This window comes from Dipteris shenzhenensis, chromosome 6, assembly GCF_047967505.1.
Source record: "Dipteris shenzhenensis isolate YYH24624 ecotype China chromosome 6, Dip_SZ_1.0, whole genome shotgun sequence".
NCBI lineage: Eukaryota > Viridiplantae > Streptophyta > Polypodiopsida > Gleicheniales > Dipteridaceae > Dipteris > Dipteris shenzhenensis.
This window is the reverse complement of record NC_141601.1, coordinates 7,686,916-7,705,316: the sequence shown is the minus strand read 5'-3', so window position 1 is coordinate 7,705,316 and position 18,401 is coordinate 7,686,916. Positions and strand designations below refer to the sequence as shown.

At 49.3% G+C, this 18,401-nt stretch overlaps 1 protein-coding gene across 1 annotated transcript; it reads right to left on the bottom strand.

Moving 5' to 3' along the window:
• Positions 1-13,954: 13,954 nt before the first annotated feature.
• On the bottom strand, positions 13,955-14,920 carry LOC147900723 (small ribosomal subunit protein eS30z/eS30y/eS30x). The gene is made up of 4 exons (XM_087375939.1): positions 14,793-14,920; positions 14,406-14,543; positions 14,240-14,320; positions 13,955-14,139 (listed from the first exon to the last, which is right to left on the bottom strand). Exons 1-3 carry the CDS (start codon positions 14,794-14,796, stop codon positions 14,274-14,276), a joined length of 189 nt encoding a protein of 62 aa, XP_087232065.1. The 5' UTR covers positions 14,797-14,920; the 3' UTR covers positions 13,955-14,139; positions 14,240-14,273.
• Between the last annotated feature and the right edge of the window lie 3,481 nt (positions 14,921-18,401).

Here is an 18,401-nt window from a genome sequence, read left to right as displayed (position 1 = left end):
GTTCTATTCTATGAAAGAAAGAAGCCAAAATGCTACCTAGAAACTAATGGAGAGGTGATGTGCATTAAGAAAGTCTATATGGTGATGCATGGGGAATTTCAATCTCCAATAGGATTTGAAATTTCCACTACATCAATGGTATCAGTTTTATAGCACCTTTTGTGATCCATGGGTAGACATAAAACCCTTAACCTGCATACCTTGGCTCCTATGCTTCATTTGCTTCTTTGTATTTCTCCTCACCCACATGATGTCCTCTATCCCTTTGACCCTGTCTCTCCAATGTAGGCTTGTTGAAGCTTTCAAAGAAATGGTGCTAGCTTGTTTTGCCCATATAACATAGTAGCATGTTTCTCTTTGCATCTTTGCATACATTGTCTCCTCCCCTTATCAATGTAAAAACACACAAAGAGCCTTCCTATATAGCCCACACCTCTCTCTCTCTCTCTAAAAAAGGCCCGTACATTTCTATGCATGCAATAGATAGAGGGTAGAGGTACAAAAATGTGTGCTTTTCTACCTAGGCAAGAGCTAAAAGATAAGTGGAAGAGGGGGGGGGGGAAAGGGAGAGAGAGAGAGAGAGAGAGAGATTGTATGTGAGGTGAGGACGTGAAGTCCTTGGAGCTGGCTGCTGGTCGATGAAGCTGGCTGCTGGAGTGATGGAGCTGGCTTTACACTGCTGGAGGTTGAGATATGGAGCGTATCGAGGTCACACAGGCAGGAGGCTAGTAGCTCAAAGGTCAACAGAAGAACGCGGTTGGGCATTCGGATGAGTAGCTAGAGAGGCTGAAGATGGACCTGGAGGTGGTGACCGAGATGGAGAACAACAAAGCAAGCTGGCTGCAAGTGGCGACGGAGATGAAGCAATGGGATGGTGCGAGACGATCAGTCGAGTGATGGAGGCTACAGAGCAGAAGAGGTCGAGGTTGCTCAGCGGGAGGAGGCTGCTCAATGGGAGGCGGTGGAGGCTGGAGGAGGCGATGGAGGCTGGAGGAGATGGGAGGCAATGGAGGCTGGAGAAGACGGGAAGAGGTCGAGGCTGATCAGCGGGAGGAGGCTGCTCAACGGGAGGCGATGGAGGCTGGAGGAGGCAATGGAGGCTGGAGGAGGCGGGAGGCGATGCACAGGATGCTGGAGGAGCCTGCTCACCAGTGGAGGCGCGAGATTTGGATTTGCCTAGAGGGTGGTGGAGTGCCGTGATGGCGATTCATGGCATCGTAGCCTCGACATTCTTCCTTCCACCCTCCCATCGTGACACGTGTCACGTGAAGTCTCCCTCCAAGCTCAACGTGGCAGGTTGGCTACCTCCTCTCGTGACGACATGTGGCAGGGTTGGCTCTCCTCCCTCCTTAAGAAATAGTATAGAGTATAGATATAGATATAGATATAGATGCAATGTCTGTGAAAAACTTTCAATGCCTTTGCTATTACTGGACTGAAAATTGAAGGCCATCTAAAATGTCAAAGCAAAGGAAAGGCATCTCTTGTCTGCAATTCTTATTGCAGAGTTTCTCTCTTGTGCGCTTAGATAGAAATTTCTGGATTGCCGGGAGAAACTCTGAAGTACACTATTCAAACTGCAAAGAGTTTGCGCAGTGATGTATTCTCCACAGTAGCGGTCACATTCGTCAGTTCAGAAACACGGACTTCCAATGCCACCTTAGCATTTATTCTCTATACAAATTGCAGAGAGTCTCTGTTCTGTGAGGTGACACACTACACTGGGAAGGAACGTTCAAAGACTTGCGAATTTCCGGATTCTGGTGTGAAAGCATGCATTACTGGCCGACGACGAAGGTTGTAAATAGTTACTCTAGAAATTTTCCGGCATAGAAGTGAGATTGCGTAGAGTGATGCTACAATGCTGCTTTGATGCTTTAAGTCACCAATATGCCTTAAATTTCTTGACCTGTCTGACTTTACAAACGCTTGAGCTAAGATTAACTACATTTAATCTGCTTGGAGGGAAGACTAACGGGCTGTATTCCCTGCTGTTACAATATGATCTACTTGGAAGGTTCGCAAATCATACATACAGTAGGTTCCTCAACGGAGGCAATGCCTCAACGCTTTCTTTTAGACAACTTTTGCTAAGCTCGGCTAAAAGTGTTGTACTGAATAGTTAGATGAGAGGGCTGGAGACACATCTTCAACATGCTAAGCTCCGTGCATAGCTTGCGGTTGATTGCTGCAGCAATTCACAAGCACTTTGCAGAATCAAGCTCTTTCTTGGCTTGGAGAGATGAAGCAAACATTAAAACAGCTGGACAAAAGCTAGAGATGAGCTCTCATTTGCAGTCATAGCTTCCAAGGAGAACAAGCCTCAGCTGTGCATTCCTACATGGCTTCTGAGCCACCAAGCCTTCTCCAACTCCCTGGCTTCTTCATCCTCGCGTGGCTAACGCTGCTCATTGTAGCACCTCTTATTCTTGCATTCGATTTATTCATCACTTCCCAAGCTCTACTTTGCTTCTCAGTTGTTGCACCTTTAGCTACTCTGCCTACTTTTTGGATTCTCAGTGCCAACGTGTTTGTGTCCCAGCTTTCAAACAAAAGGAATGTTAGCATCCAAAATTCAAAGGCAACACGCTCATTTCCACCTGAGAGTACTATGAGAAGGATGAGAATTGCTACCCAGTTCTAAATGTATAAGTCTTCAGTTTTTCTATGGAAATCTCTCAGTTCTAAAGGCATAAGTCTCTCAGTTTCAGTGGAGATCTCTAAAAAGTAAACCCGCTTCCATTGAAGATGCAATTTTTTGGCTATTCTGCTATTTTGGAAGTAAAGCCAAATTATTTATCTATCATCTCAAAACTCAGCATTCCTCTATTGCTCCTGCGAGCTTCCCTCCCCCCCCACCGCTAGCTCTACCTCCCCTCCCTAGCTCCCCCCCTCGCCGCGACCACCCCCGCCCCCTGCCTCTCCGCCCTCGCCCCCCGCCCGCCCTCCCCCTCACCCACCGCCTGTCCATCGCCGCCCCTCGCCTCTCCACCTCGCCTCTCCATCGCCTCTCCATCGCCGCCCCTCGCCTCCACTCCCCCCCCCCTTCCCTCGTCTCACCCCACCCCCCCCTCGCTTCACCTCACCCCCCCCCCTCTAGCCGCTCCGCCTCTCCCGCCCGACCCCCTCGCTTCACCCGCCCCCCCCGCCTCCATTCCGCTCCCCCCGCCCCCCGCTTCACCTCTCCGCCCCCGCCACACCAACCCCGCCCCCCCCGCCCTTCCGCGCCCCCCGCCTTCCCCGCACCCCGCACCCTTCACCCCGCCCCCCCCCCCCCCGACCCCCCTGCCCCCTCACTTCGCCTCGCCCGCCCTTCCGCTCCACTCCTCCACCCCGCCTCCACCCTCCGCCTCCGCAACCGTCCTCTCCACACCCAGGCTCCACCCTCCCGCTTCGCCCCCCCTTTTTGGGTGGCAGCCTGTTCCTCATCGGAAGCTTGCAGTTAGTCTTGGCGGTATGGCAGCCCCCTGCCCGGATCCGGAGGCCCAGTCGGACCCTCCCTCTCCAGATGCCTACCGCGTTATCCTGACAGAGCAACAATCATCTCGTGTTCAGGAGGTTGCCATTGACTTTGCCCGTACCTCTGTTTACGGTAGAGTCATTGGACACTCTCCCTCCAGATCAGCCATCAGGGACTGGCTCCAGTCCACTCTCCTGCTAGAGGATGGCCATATTGAGGAGGTGGCCCTTATGGGAAGGGGCATCTTCTGGCTCAAACTCTCCAATGAGAAAGCTGCGAGCAACCTGATTGCCGGTTCCCCCACATCGGTGGATGGAAAGATTATCATGATAGTCCCGTGGTACCATGGATTCAGCGCAGCAGATTTTGATGTTCGGTTCCGTATACCTCGCCACCCAGTGACACTAGTTTTTCCAGGTCTTTCTGCTGAGCTGCGGCCGATTGTCAGGGACTTGGGCTCCCACTTTGGCTGGGTTATGCACGACACTTTCGCCGACGCGGTGACCACGGTAGGAGCCCCCCGAGTCCATGTGGCTGTGGCAAATCCTGCGACTCTCCCTGTAGTGATCGAGATTGTGACAGATGCCGGCAGCATCACCCCGAGCATGATAGTCACCGGACAGCCAGGTCAGTGCCTGAGGTGCCACGGCTTTGGGCACTTGGCGGCTGCTTGTCCACGCTTCGCCAGCTCGTCTCGACCCCCCCCGCCCCCGCCCCCTCCGCCCCTGCCCCCCCCCCCCCCGGACAGCCACGTCAGGAGGAGCCGAGGCAGTCGGAGCCCGGTCCAGAGTTAGTGGGTGGTTGGACCGAGGTTAGAAGGAAAAGAGGAAAGAACAAGAAGATTTCGGATAAAGGCAAGGAGGCAGAAGTTACCCTTCCTGCAGCAGCACCCCAGAGACCTGACAGGCAGCCGCCCCAGGGACCTGGGAGAGCTTCTTCTTCGACGGCAGCCCGCCCTTCACAGCCTCAGATCCCCCTCTCTCCCGCTCCCCCGCCCCTTTCCACTCAGTCCCAGCCCCTTCCCCAGTTTCCCCCCCCATTCGCCCGACCCGCAGCTTCAGCCCCCGCCTCTTCTTCCTCAGTCTCCTCCTCCTTCCTCTCAGCCCCAGTTCCAGATGCATCCCCATCCCCCCCCTCCCCCCGTCCCCCTCGACTCTCCTACAGAGTTAGCTGCACCGTCGGCTTCCCAGCCGAGGGCAGTCCCCGCTCCGTCTCCTCCACCTTCTCCGCCAGTCGCCTCCGTGGAGTCCGAGTCGCCTACCCCTCAGCCTCCTCCCCCTCCCCCCCCGCTGGCAGGACACCCGGAGTCTACACCACCACTGGAGCAGGCTTCCCTGGCCGCTAGCCCCTCAGTGGCAGACTCTGATGGGTCTCAGCTTCAGGAGAGAGAGCTTCCTCGAGACTTTTACAGATCTGGCCCCTGGGACTACTTGGATGTGGCCGACCTTGGGACCTTCCCGACTTGTCTCGACATCAGTATCTTCCTGCTCCGCAAAGGGGCGGATGGGAAGATTGTCGCCTTGGCCCCTAGGGATGGCCCTAGCTTCGCCTTCACGTTCCTCAGCGATGGCACCGAGACCTGGACAGACGACTCGGTTTGGGAGGCTCTCAGAGAGCAGACACATGCCCAGGTTTGCTCCTGGATAGGCCCGTCCGGTGGGCAGCTTCTCGAGACTCAGTGGTCCGAGGGCGATGTGCGCCTGCGGTGGCGTTGCGCCGCCAAACGCTTCCGACTGATTGTGATCCTCAGACCTCCCCTGTCATGGCCTCTCCCCCAGGATGTCAGAGCTTGGTCCCATCAGAAACTCCGAACCTTCTATGGGATGACCACTTCAGAGATCTCGAGCTAGCTCGAGAAAGCATTTGTTCATGGCACCAAAGGCCTCTCGCCTTTGCTGAAGGTGTTGAAGAAAGGGCAGGACGACCCCGTCTCCCCCTCCAAACCTTCTCATAAGCGGCAGCGCCTCCATTCCGACATGTCTGATTCTTCATCGACTTCGACCGCGAGCAGACAGTTGTTCGCAGCCCCCCATCCCTCTCCATGAGCCTACACCTCGTATCCTGGAATGTGAACGGGTTTCACTCTTCTGGCACCCGTGGTCCCAGGAAGCTCATTTTGCGACAGGAACTTCAGCCTGCAGTGATTGGTCGTTTGGATGTACTTCTACTCCAGGAGCACAAGCTTTCTGCGGCTCATTCCCGTAGCTGCGGGAAGGTTCTCCCTGGACGTTCCTACACTTACTGGGAGCCCTCGATCGGCGCACAGGGGAGGAGTGGGGGTGTCTGTACCTCCGTGTGCGAGCAGTTAGCCCAGGGAGTTTTCGGCCATGGCACGTTGATCCCAGGTCAAGCCCTTTGGGTAGGCCTGGATTTGGAGGGATCCAAAATTGGAATCCTCAACATTTATGCTCCCACAGACCTCCGATGCAGAGCCACCTTCTGGAGGACACTTACAGGGATTCTTCCAGACATGGATTCCTGGATTGTTGGAGGTGACTTCAACAATCTGGAGACCTTGGAGGACCAGCAGGGTAGAGGTCCGGAGTTCACAGGTATGGCTTAGGCAGAGCAGTCAGCTTGGGACTCTTTCATCTTCGCGACAGGAGGGAGGGACAGTTGGAGAGACCCATCCTTCTGGCGTTGGCACGGGAGCCTGGACTTCTCTTGGGGCTTCCGCAGGGAAGGAGGCAGACTCCTGGAGAGGCTTGATAGATTTTATGTCAGTGATTGGGCCATCAGCAGAGGCGGTCAGGCGGGTATAGTTCCAGGGACGACACTTTTCGACCATGCGCCTGTGCTCCTATCATTAGATTCGGCAGCCCAGACCCTTCCCCCCCGGTCATGCAGGATCCCCGACTCCATTTTCTCGAGGGTGGACGTGCGCAGCAGTATTTGCAGTCTTTGGGACAGAGACTGGGGGGAGTGCGTGGATTTGGTAGACTCAGTTGCGCAGGCTCTGCAGGAGTCCAGCCAGATCTGCCAGCTAGCAGCCCTACAGGTTCGACAGGATTGGTGGGACAGAGAGAGAGCTCTTCGGAGGGACCTCGCCTCCATTCAGCGACTCTAGCAGGCTTCCCCGGGCTCGGAGGAGCTTCGGATCCAGGCCCTTCGAGCCAGAGCCCTCCTGGAGGAGACACTCCAGCGTCGCTCAGAGTTTTCCTATCACGCCTCTCTCTCCTTCTGGGCCCGGAAGGGTGACCGGATGTGCAGGGAGTTCTTCAGGACGCATGGCCAGAGAGCTGCAGGTGATCAGCTTCGGAGTCTCAGGACAGCGGATGGTCACATCGTTACGGATCCGGGGGAGGTCCTGGGGTTGGCCACTGACTTCTACAGGACCCTCTTCCAGCAGGAGCCGCTTGCCCCTCGTGCTAGTCGTGCCCGTGAGGAGGTGTGGAGGCACATTCCATCCCTGGTCCAGCCTAGCATGCAGGCGACGTTGTTGGCACCGTTCACCTTGGATGAGATGTTGGAGGCCTTGATGGCTATCGACGGACAGAAATGCCCAGGTGAGGATGGGCTATCCCGAGCATTCTTCACCTCCTTCTGGGACCAGATCCATCAACCCCTCCTTGCAGCTCTGCAGGGGATTTTCAGTAGCGGTCAGATGCCAGAGAGCCTTTCCTCGGGACTGATTTGCCTCATCCCGAAGGGAGGAGATAGACAGGAGATCCGCCAGTGGCGTCCGATCACTCTCCTTACCACTGCCTACAAAATCCTCGCCAAGATGATCAGTGCCAGAGTTCGGCCTCTACTCCCAGACCTCATCCATGACACTCAGACAGGCTTTGTCCAGGATCGTAGTATCCTCCTGGATAATGTCTTCACCTTTTCAGAGGCGGCGGAGTGGGCTCAGCACAGCGGATCACACCTTGCCATTCTACTTCTCGACTTCGAGAAGGCCTACGATCGCGTGGACTGGTCCTTTTTGGAGGGGACTCTGGAGCAGCTAGGTTTCCCGGTAGGTTGGATTCAGGGTATCTCAGCTTTGTACAGGACAGCGTCTAGCAGGGTCATCATTGGAGGCAGGATGGGTGAGCGCTTTAGCCTGGAGAGATCAGTACGTCAGGGCTGCCCCCTTGCTCCTTACCTGTTTCTTTTCTTCGCCGAGGCCATGACTTACTACCTTCGGGCGAGGTCCACCGGGATCAGGGGTGTTCGCCTTCCACTCCGGGAGGACACGGAGCTTTTGGACTCGGAGTACGCAGATGATACAGCCCTTTATGTCCAGGACGATGAGAGGATGCTAGAGAGGGTGCGGATGGCCCTGGAGGTCTTCTGCTCGGCCGCTGGTGCGAAAATCAACTGGAACAAATCAGTTGGTTTTCTCACAGACCCTGGGGCGTGTTCTCAGTGGGGGCGATTTCTGGGTTTCAGATGGATTCCACGGGGACAGACAGCTAGATACCTTGGCTTTCAGGTTGGCCTAGACATCACGCCAGCTCAGCAGTTTCTCCCGGTGCTAGACTCCATCCGACGGAAGCTGGCTTTCTGGAGCACTGCTAAGCTGTCTCTTGCAGGTCGTGCCCTGGTACTTAACCAGGTCCTCCTAGCCACGGCTTGGTATGTGGCTTCCTGCTGGTGCTTCTCGAGATCCAGCGTGGCACAGCTCAGGAGGTTGGTTCGGAACTTCCTTTGGTCTGGGGAGGATGGTCTTAGAGATACCAGAGCCAGGGTTGCTTGGCAGACGGTCATTCTTCCGCAGGCTAAGGGTGGCCTGGGGGTCATCGATCCAGAGCTTCACAGTCAGGCCTTGTTAGGCAAGCTTGTCATCCGCGGTTTGACCCCGGGGGGGCAGACGTGGAAGATGTTACTTCAGCAGGGAGTCGGCTCTTGTGTCCCGCGCCGAGGTGGAGAGTGGCTACCGTCCCTCAGGTGGATCTTCACTTCCGCCCCGCTCACTCAGCCCCGTTCCCCACTCGTTCGTAGCCTCCTCATGGTCTGGAGGCGGCTCCGCCTCAGTCTCATTTAGTCCCCTCCCAATTGTCAAGAGGAGATCGATCGCCAGCCGCTTATCTGGAACGGTCAGGTCAGAGATGCCGAGGGCCTTCAGTTGGGGGAGAGATCACATATCAGGTGGGACGGCTCGATGAGGGGGCCAGCCCGGTCCCTTCGAGTTTGGAGGGATACGTACAGACATCTGGAGATGGCTGATCTTGCAGACGCAGCTGGAGGTGCACGTGGAGTCCAGGCGAGACGCACGGAGATCGACGGTGCGATCCCAGCTGTTTGGTTGGTTCCACCTGAGCCTCAGGTCCTCATGCCTGGTGACACCCGCTGGCTGGGACAGTTCACCCCCCGTGGCATCCCACTGGTGATCGCAGGACGTATGGATGACTCCTCTATCTCCTTCGCGGTTTCTGGGGATGGACGACTCAGGAGAGAGGATGCGCTCATCGACCCCCTACTCCCGTGGCAGAGGGTTCGGGTCGTAGGCCTTTTGGGGAAGGTCTGGCGTACCGACCCTAGCATCGAGCAAGACCAGTTGCAGCTTTGGCGTCTTTGGCTCTGGGAGGGGCGGGCCTTGTCAGAGCTTGATTGGGACCCAGGAGAGTGGTGGTGGCCAGAGATTGTGACAGGACAGGGACCGACTTCCTTCTTCGCCTACAGCACGACTCTGGGCAGGCGAGTTCTCGGGAGGATGCAAAGCCGCCCCCCCACCCAGCGACCCAGCTGGTACGCACAGGGTATTTCCAGGTTCTTTTTGCAGGCATTCTGGAAGGCCTTGTGGGAGAGCTGGCGGCCGCGGAAGATCTCATACTTCCTGTGGCTTCTTGCCCACAAAGGTCTTCCAGTGGGGAGCTGGTTGAGGCAGATAGGCCAGGACGGATGCTGCCAGATTTGCCATGCGGATGAGGAGTCACCAAAACACTGCCTATGGAGCTGCACTCGCGCCCAGGAAGTGTGGAGGTGGACTTTCGGGATTCTTACTCGCGCAGCACCAGAGCTAGGATTGATCACTTGGGGCGCGTTCTGTTGGTGCAGCACCGCACCTGGTCTTCATCACTTATTCGAGGCATGCCAACAGGACCCCACTTTCCTTATCACACAGGGGACGTGGGGGCCGCTCGAGGGTATCCCGCAGCACCTAACAGAGGCTGATACAGGAGTTCGAGAGAGGCAGCCAGTCTGGGAGATTATTAGCAGCATTACAGGGTGGCACATCTGGACCTCGCGCTGCACGCAGATCCTCGGTGGCACCTCCTTATCGACTGCCCAGATCATGGCGGAGATTTGGAGTGAGATTATTCATACCCTCAGAGGCCAGTGGGACCAGATTCAGGGAGACTCCCGGGCCGGTCAGGAGAAGCGGAGATGCTTCCTCCGGGCTTGGGACACACAGGGCCTCTTCTTCGAGCAGACTACGCAGGGCCTTCGGTGGCACTACTCACCACCCCGATGGCTGTTCATTCACACTCGTCATATCCCTCCGTAAGAGTATGATTTATTATGCTACCTTTTAGGGCTGTGTCCGATTTGTGAACGCAGCCCGTCAGCTATAAGCTGACCTCTATTATCTTGTTCTCGAAGTAACATAATTAGCACTGTTTTTTCGACAAAAAAAAAGCCAAATTATTTGTCAGATTTGTTACGCATTCAATTGGAGATCAATTTTAACCATTTGATTTCAAGCTGAATCTCACATAAGTGGAGGTAAATCTTTCAGTGTGTTTTTTATTTACTGATCATGTCATATCATGGCAAAGCCTAAGAAGACAAGTGTCGGAGGAAGCATTGTTTGTTGTTTGGAAATTCTGATCATATGAAAAATTATTTTTATCTAAATTTGTGCAAGCATTGTAAGCAACATGGTCATTGGAGGAAATATTGTCCATTGCTTTTGAATCACAAGTTCCATGAGATCTTTCTTGCTTTATTTGAGGCAAAATTATTAGGGATGCTCAGTGACTCTAAAACAAATAACAAGGCAAGTAGGATGCAGTACTAAGTAACTAGGCATGCGAGAGAACCTCCTTTGCTCAAAGACACAATCAACATGACAAATCAGCAATAGTAAGAGGAAACATCAAAAGGCATGCATTGAAAGCGTAAACTGTAAACACCTTGTCATAATCTAAGGTGGAAACAACAATGACTTAATATCTCCATGCAAGGAGGTTGTGGAATTAATGAAACATAACCTAAAACCTTGTTCCACATTCAACCACTAAGAGGAAACCTCTTCACAACATTTTATGCTCAATCAAGAGTTTGTGAGGACACCTTCTACCAGAATCAAATGTTATGAAGACCACTTCCAAGCCTCTTATCACTTTAGGAGAAAGGAGAATCACTTGGGAATGTCCTCTCACTTTAGGAGGTTTCTAGGAGAATAGGAGCATCCTACTATTCTCACACTACGATCAAAGGTTACGAGACACACTCTGCACCACAAGTAATAGGAAACATCAAAATGCATGCATTCACGGCCTAAGAAAAATGCAACAATGATTTAATATCTCCATGCGAGGAGGTTATAGCATGAATGAAAGGGAAACTAAAACCTCGTTTCACATTCACACAACGTTGAGAGGAAATCTGTACACATCGTGGGCGCATATCGTACTTGTGTCAAAGTGAGGACATCTTCTACCACGATTAGAGGTTAGGAAGACCACTTCCAAGCCGTGACTCTTAGGAGAAACAAGAATCACTTGGAAATGTCTTCACTCTAGTGTTAGTGTGCGTGTGTGCGGGTCGGAGTGTGTGTGTGTGTGTGTGTGTGTGAGAGAGAGAGAGAGAGAGAGAGAGAGAGAGAGAGAGAGAGAGAATGGGAGATGATCAAAAACCTCCAAATGTGACAAGATTGTGATATCCCCACAATTACAACCACTCCTTACATCTCCCAACTTTAAAACTTACCCTTTAAAACTCTTCATGTCCCTAGTAAATAGGGATACTATAGTAAATAGGGCATGAAATTTGTACAAAGGTCGAGGTTTGCAAAAGAACTTAGGGATATTATAGTACATGGGGCAAGAAATCTGTACAAAGGTGGCAGTTTGGTAATTTTTGGTGGCACATTGGTAGAAATCGACAAAGCAAAGGCAAGTGGATCCTGAGCTTGAGTAGAAATAGAAATGTCAAAGAGGAGTCTGCTAGGGAGGCATGTGTGGTAGTGCCAACATGCTGGTCCATGTTGATTCTGTTTGAGTTAGCAAAGCACTCAAAGTTTTGTCACCATGTTTCAGACAACAAAGATTCTAGACATCGCATGAAATAGGCCTGATTTCAAAGAATGGCTTAAACTCCAAGTGGGTTGGGCTCTAAACTTTGAGGGTCAACTTCAACGCAGTGATTCGCGATCCTCGTCTACGCAGTGATTCGCAATCCTTGTGGACAACATGAAGGCAAGGGGATAATACAGCCCAAAGAGTCCTCAATCTGGGGTAGTTTTTGTGTGGTTCTACTCCAGATACTCTTATTAGGTAGCAAATAGAGATTGCATATTGCCACCTCAAGAGGGTGAAGCCAATAAGCACTGTAATAGCCCATATACTCAGATGGGAAATAAAAATGGTAATGGGTGTTTTCACATCGGCTTGTCCTTTGATTCGCCCATTTCTGCATGCAATGTATACATCTCTAGAGGAAATCTTGTATTTTCTCTTTGAGAAGTATAAAAGAGTTTCCCCAAGCAAGGAGCGATGAAGAAAATGCAAGGTCACACTGGGATTCAGAAGATCATGGGGATGCCACCTCCACAGCAAATAGTTTATGTTGGGTGGTGCTTTGGCATGCAAAAAAGTTTATATGCACGACCCCAAAGGTATCATCATGCGTTGTCACGTGAAACAAGACATTTAGCATTGATGAAATAAATGACAATAGGTTCATAAGATTGAAAACAAAACTCGATCCCAACTGAAGATGGAATACAACAAATCTAAAGCATATGCTCTAGAAAGCAGTCCACTGTCATTTTTGGAAGGACAACTGCATTCAATAGACAGATTTATAAGAAAACAGCTAGCAAAATGCTTCAAAAAATGTAAAGGAATAAGGAACTCTCAAGAGTAAGAACAAGCAAGGGAAAGAGATACAGAGCAATGATTAGATGAAAGAAGAGAGAAATCTTAAAAAGAAGCATGATGAACAGCCATTGGAAAGAAGAGGACTCAACACAAGCAAACCTTAAAAAGGGGACGTGATGCGGACATGGTGTGGCATTGTTGGAGAGGTCTACGAAAGAGAACAATAACATATTCCACCCTCTGGAAACAAGGAGATACACACAGGTCCATGAATGGAGGGAGTCAAACCTAAGAGGGATTTTAAAAAGATTTGAGAATACAATAAGTTTCCACATGCATATAAGATTTGAAACAGACAAGATTGTTCACGTTTTTTAAAATCGAAGACATAGGACACAAAATTACAGGGCAGTCGAAGACATTGCTCCAATATCTAGCCCCCCCCAGCATGACCAAATACAACCAGTCCAGAATGAAAGACCACCTGAATTCTGACAAGCGAAATACATACCATAACATGAGCTCTTACCACCATCCCAAAGTGATCATCCAGGCAAATCTCCCGGCACACTTCCAAAGACTCCCACAGAAGCAAGCATCCTATACAAGCCTGTACTTTCTTGCACCCCAAACCATGGCAACGTCCAAACAAGGAACTAACAAAAAAACCCTCACACATTCAAGAACTTTGCTGGCATCTTTCTGACCACTAAATACTGATAAAACTCTTCCTCAGGAAAAAAACAAGGAAGTTCCAAACGACAATTGCAAATGAGCTAGCACAGCACGGTAAATGCATTCCCTTTCCTGTTGACAGGACTCAAAAGTTGCTAGGCCAATAAAGCCCCACAGTGTGCTCCAGAGTGACGCTTTCACAATACAAACTGACATACAATTGTGGCCATCAAAGGTACCCAGACGACCCATGGCAAAGTAAACTTGCCACTGCTCCAGTGCACCTACTAGAAAATAGCTTGGCTTGCATGCACCAAACAGATAAATGGTATGTCCTTGCCTGGCCTCTTAACAAAGGTTTCCCATCCTTGCACCAATCAATCCCACAGTTTCAAGAGTACTTATGAATAGTCTCATCAATGAATGCCAAAAAACAGATTAAAACTTGGGTGTATCCTATTCCAATCAATCCCCTAATTTCAAGATTACTTATGAATAGTCTCACCAAGGAACAAAAAGTCCCTGGGTACTCCAACCTCCGTGAGGCACAAACAAAGAATTATACCACGATCATGATCAAAAGCATTCAGAGTACCGTACGTCTGCAACAGAGCAGAGCATGAAACTGCTCTGCAGGCAGGAAATCAAAAAACTAACAAACATTATCTTGCAAATGTGAACTGAACATAATTGCGTCTGCAGATATTTCCACCAATAATTCTTGAAGATGTAAGAATAGATACGATCGCCTCGACACACATTTTCATCCTCTTCAAGCAAGTTATAGCAGTTCAAATCCTGAAACTTCATTTTTTTGTGAAGAAAGTAAAGATAATACAGGCTGGGGTCGAGTGAATTAAGAACCAAAATAAATTAAGACATCAAGTACATTAAAACCAAATGGTCATGCATGTCCATAAACCAGACTGGTTCTATCAAAGCGCTGCAAATTAAATCCATCATAATTTCCCGGCATCAATTGAACAAAATCAACATTCTCCCTCGCATCCTTGACACTACAGGCGTTCTCACCTGAAAAAAGAGAATATCACATTACCTACGATACAGCAGATCCTGCCGGAGCTGTAGAAACACCAAAAACTAACCACGCGTCAAGAGACGTAATACGTACTCAGTTCACGTCGAAGATGCAAAACTTGACAGATTTACTTCTCCGAGGAGTTTGGTCCTCTCTTCTTTCCAAATCCCACCACTGTGACAGAAAGAATCCAGTTACCACACCAGACTAATAAACAGCATTTTAAAAGTAGCACTAAGCTCGGGTGAAAGTGACGAACCCGCTGTTACAAAACGGCGGTTGTACTGTATTCTCTTGTAAGCCCGACCTTTGGGCTTCTTTTTCTTCTCCTGCTTCGCCACTTTAGGCGTCTGTCCTCGTACTTTGCCGGCACGAGCCAGGGACCCATGTACTTTACCTGAAGTTTGCCAGACAGGAGTTGTTATGGGCCTAAATATCGTGCTGAGAGCCGCTTGACTCTCTCTCGGTCTCTCACTCTCCATACATCCATCCAATAACATAATGCAAGCAAGAGAACCAAAGAAAACATCGACAGGAAGGAAGCAGTCGCAGAAGCGAACAAAAAAGCATCGACTGGTAGCAATCAACTGAACAACAAAAAAAGTATCAACTGCAAGAGAACTGTTGATCGGAGAGGAGGACTTACTCATAGTGTCAAGCTCAGAAAACCAGTCGCAGCAGCAAGGAGACTTCTGCTTTCAGCACGAAGGGAAAAAAGAGAACACTTCTATGGACAAGACGGTGCATTTATAGTTAGGGTTTCGGCTTAAACCTAACACGTGGCAATTGGTGGAAAGACAATACTACCTAGTAGGGGACCCGCCGCATTGCGGCACACCGTGACCTCGGCACACCGTGACCTCGAAGCAACAACAAAGCCGTGTGCACTGCGAGTTCTTGTGTCACCATGCAATCAAGTCAAAGGCAGCGATTGTGCGTACCGCACCTTCTACAATATTTCTCAAAAGCTTCTCTAGAATTCAAACACGGTGAATTTCATTCATTTGGCTTGCCCTTCATTATGATTACCTGGAATGGTCTTCATTGTAGCATAGTGACTTCACCTCACAAATTTATCAACGTATGGGGGGACATACTGGACATACTGTAGATGAGGGACTGGTTTGATTTATGTATGAAGCTTGTAGTGTTTGTGATTATAGATGGTTGATCCATGGATTGTTGGTGTGTTTATGATTTTTTCCATTTTTTTTGTCAACATGAATTGTTTGATTTGCCTTGTATTCGCTGCATCATTGCTCTAGTCGCTGTTGAAGTCTCCCAATGCGTACGTAAGAGTGTTGTTGGGAATTTGTTGGAGGATTGATTCTAGTGCATCTAGCAGGATGTTTGATTTGCCTTGTATTCGCTGCGTTGTTGCTATAGTCGCTGTTGAAGTCTCCCAATGTGTACATAAGAGTGTTGCTGGGAATTTGTTGGAGGATTGATTCTAGTGCATCTAGCACGATGTTTGTTTTTGTCATGGGTGATTAGTAAATATTTAGAATAGCGAAGGTTTTGTCTTATGTTACTTTGGTGGCGTAAGAACATGCTGTCCTTGAAGAATGTTGCTAAGCCAACCCCCCCATCTATTGTTGATATGCATTGGAATCCTAGTGTTTGTTTTTTTCGTGCAATGTCTTTCTTGGAGGCATAAGATAGTTGCATGGACGATGCATTTGGATGCCAGAATGTCTTGCTTGTGCCCTTGGAAGGACGCGTCTATTTAGGCTTTGCAGTGTCATTGTTGCTAGATTGTTGTTGAGTGAAATTTACTCGGTCAAATGTCCATGCTGAATCTGATTTAAGGTATACTATTTCTTCTAGTACAAATCTGTCGACCTTTATATGCTTTTGTTCTAATTTTTGAGATGTTGAATAGTTTTCATGGGTCCCAGACATGGGAGAAAGCTGTGTATATGAGGCCATGTGTTTTAATTTTTAAAACGGATCAAATGCGAGGAAGTCCATAGTTAGTCCTTGAGAATGATGGATTGTTCTTGCTGATGCTAGTTGGATTGGAAATTGTTGGCATGTGATAGAGTTCAAGTGGTTCTTTCCAACTTGAAACTCATGTACAATCTGGAAGCTTGGGGTCTATGAAGCGGGTGTTTGGGAGTTGTATAGAAACTTATTCTCTCTTGATCCTGTGTTTTGTCATTGAACTCAATCCACACGACATACGTTTTGTGCTGGTGTTTGATGCTCTGAATATACCGTCGGTGCCATTTATAATCCCGTATGTAATGTTTAGATTTCTTGAACACATTTCTACTATCATTCCTTCTTTGAGTTGCAGCTCAGTATGTAGGCCTCCAATGCTTTTCGGGTCACTCGGTATGTGTATTGTCTTGCTACACGTTCTATGTCTTATGTCATGTGCTCTTAGTATATGCGGTTGCCCTCCCAAGAAATTGTACATGTAGTTGTTGTGTGTGTTAACAGAATCAAAAATGCCAACAAAGAACCTATGGAAAAATGAAAGGCGACACACAGAATACATTTACCATTCAAAGGAGAGCTACCATCATCAGCCAAGACATATGTTTTCCTACCACCGATCTTCCTGAGCTCTGCATGCAAGGGATAAGAATTATCACGAAGTGTTGAGCAGGTTGTATAGGGAATTGACGTCGAGTAATTGAATTGAGGTTGTTTTTCCCTATTTGAAATCCTCTTGTGATGTGTTGTATTGGAGTCCACGTCCTTGGAATGTCATTCATGTAAAGAGATGAGTTGTTGAAGCGAGTTTTCTCACCTATAGTTTTATTGTTGAATAAGATCCAAACAACATGGGGCTCATTTGTTGTGTTCGAGTGTTTGAATACTCCATCATCTCCATTCACTAGTCCGTCTGATATGTCTAGATTTCCTGAGCATATTTTGACTATCATGCCTGGTTTCAAGTGCAATGTTTTGTGCAACCTTGCTGTGTTTTTGGGATTTGAGTTTCTTTAGTGTGTGAAAGATAGGGAGAGAGAGAGTTTTGTCTTTTGAGAGATTCCAAGAGGCGCCTGAGTATCGACAACAACAAAGCTCAGATCTATTGCCTACAACCTGCAGTTGCTTTTTCAATGCAAATCACATTGAACAATCAAGCCTCCTTCATCAAACGAGCCACCTCCTACTGCAACCTACAATAGCATAAGTGCTTGCATCTCTAGCAAAGTAATGTCAGAGCAGCTCCTATCTCTCAATGGCCTGCTTCACAACTATTTGCACGACTACCCTCACAGTCGCTTGCTCATAAATAACTCTCCAATGACTAGACACAACTCCAAAGCATACCTTTGGCCCACAGAGCTCCTTCTCAATTGAGGCACAACCTTCATCCACAGACTTCAGATCACTCAATTTCTACGGCCCATTGTCTGCTACAATAGCCCTATGTCCGTTATCTGCTATAGCAGCCCTACGCTTCTCACAACGACTTGAAGGGCTCACCAATAGCGACTTGGCCGGCTCTTTTCTCACATCGTCAACAGCCTCGCCAATGACAGGGCCATCATCTCTGGCTATAAGCCTATCTAAGCCTATACAACGACGAGAGGGCTTCAATGCCCACCACGGCTGCCTCACCAAGTGTCACCAGGACTTGCTCCAACCCATCAAATTTGTTTGCAGGAGAGGTGAGCTCTAAATGGCTCACAAGCACATCTATAGAACTCTGCTTCAACCACTGCCAACTTCGCAAAGTAGAGCTCCACTCCATTTCTCTCAAATCCAAGGTTCAGACCTTTTGGCCATGTGGAAATGCCACGTGGCAAATAGGACTCCTCTGGTCAGGTCAACCCACTATGCCATGGTTAGGTAAAATGCCATATCATCATAAGTGCCAACTAAGCACACAGTCCCTTCACAAGCACACTTTATAAGCAGCATATGAATCCTTGTGCCACATCATCATGCCCACTCTCTCTTCATTTAAAAAAAAAAATCGACAAGCCATAACTTTCGATCCAAAAAGAATTTGCATGCGCTCCAAAAAGGAAAAGTGATCGCCTCTTTGAGCTCTACGTGCCTATTAAGTCAATTTTATTGTATGCAATCAGACACTATCAAATTTGAAAGTTTCTTCAACTGGTAAGACCTTTGCATAGCAATACGTACCCCAACTGTTGAGAAGCTCACTAGGGAAGGATTTCACTCTTGGTCTACACAAATGAGGTATCTCTTTATGCATCAGAAGCTTTGGAAGACTGAAAAAGAAGACATACCCACTGTACAAAATAAAGCCTCGAAGGAAAAAGATGAA

Bases quoted from the DNA above. Each gene is read 5' to 3' on its own strand.
- LOC147900723 (XM_087375939.1), bottom strand. The intron at 14,321-14,405 runs GTTCGTCACTTT...TTTCTGTCACAG, and splicing joins CCGCCGTTTTGTAACAGCGG to TGGTGGGATTTGGAAAGAAG.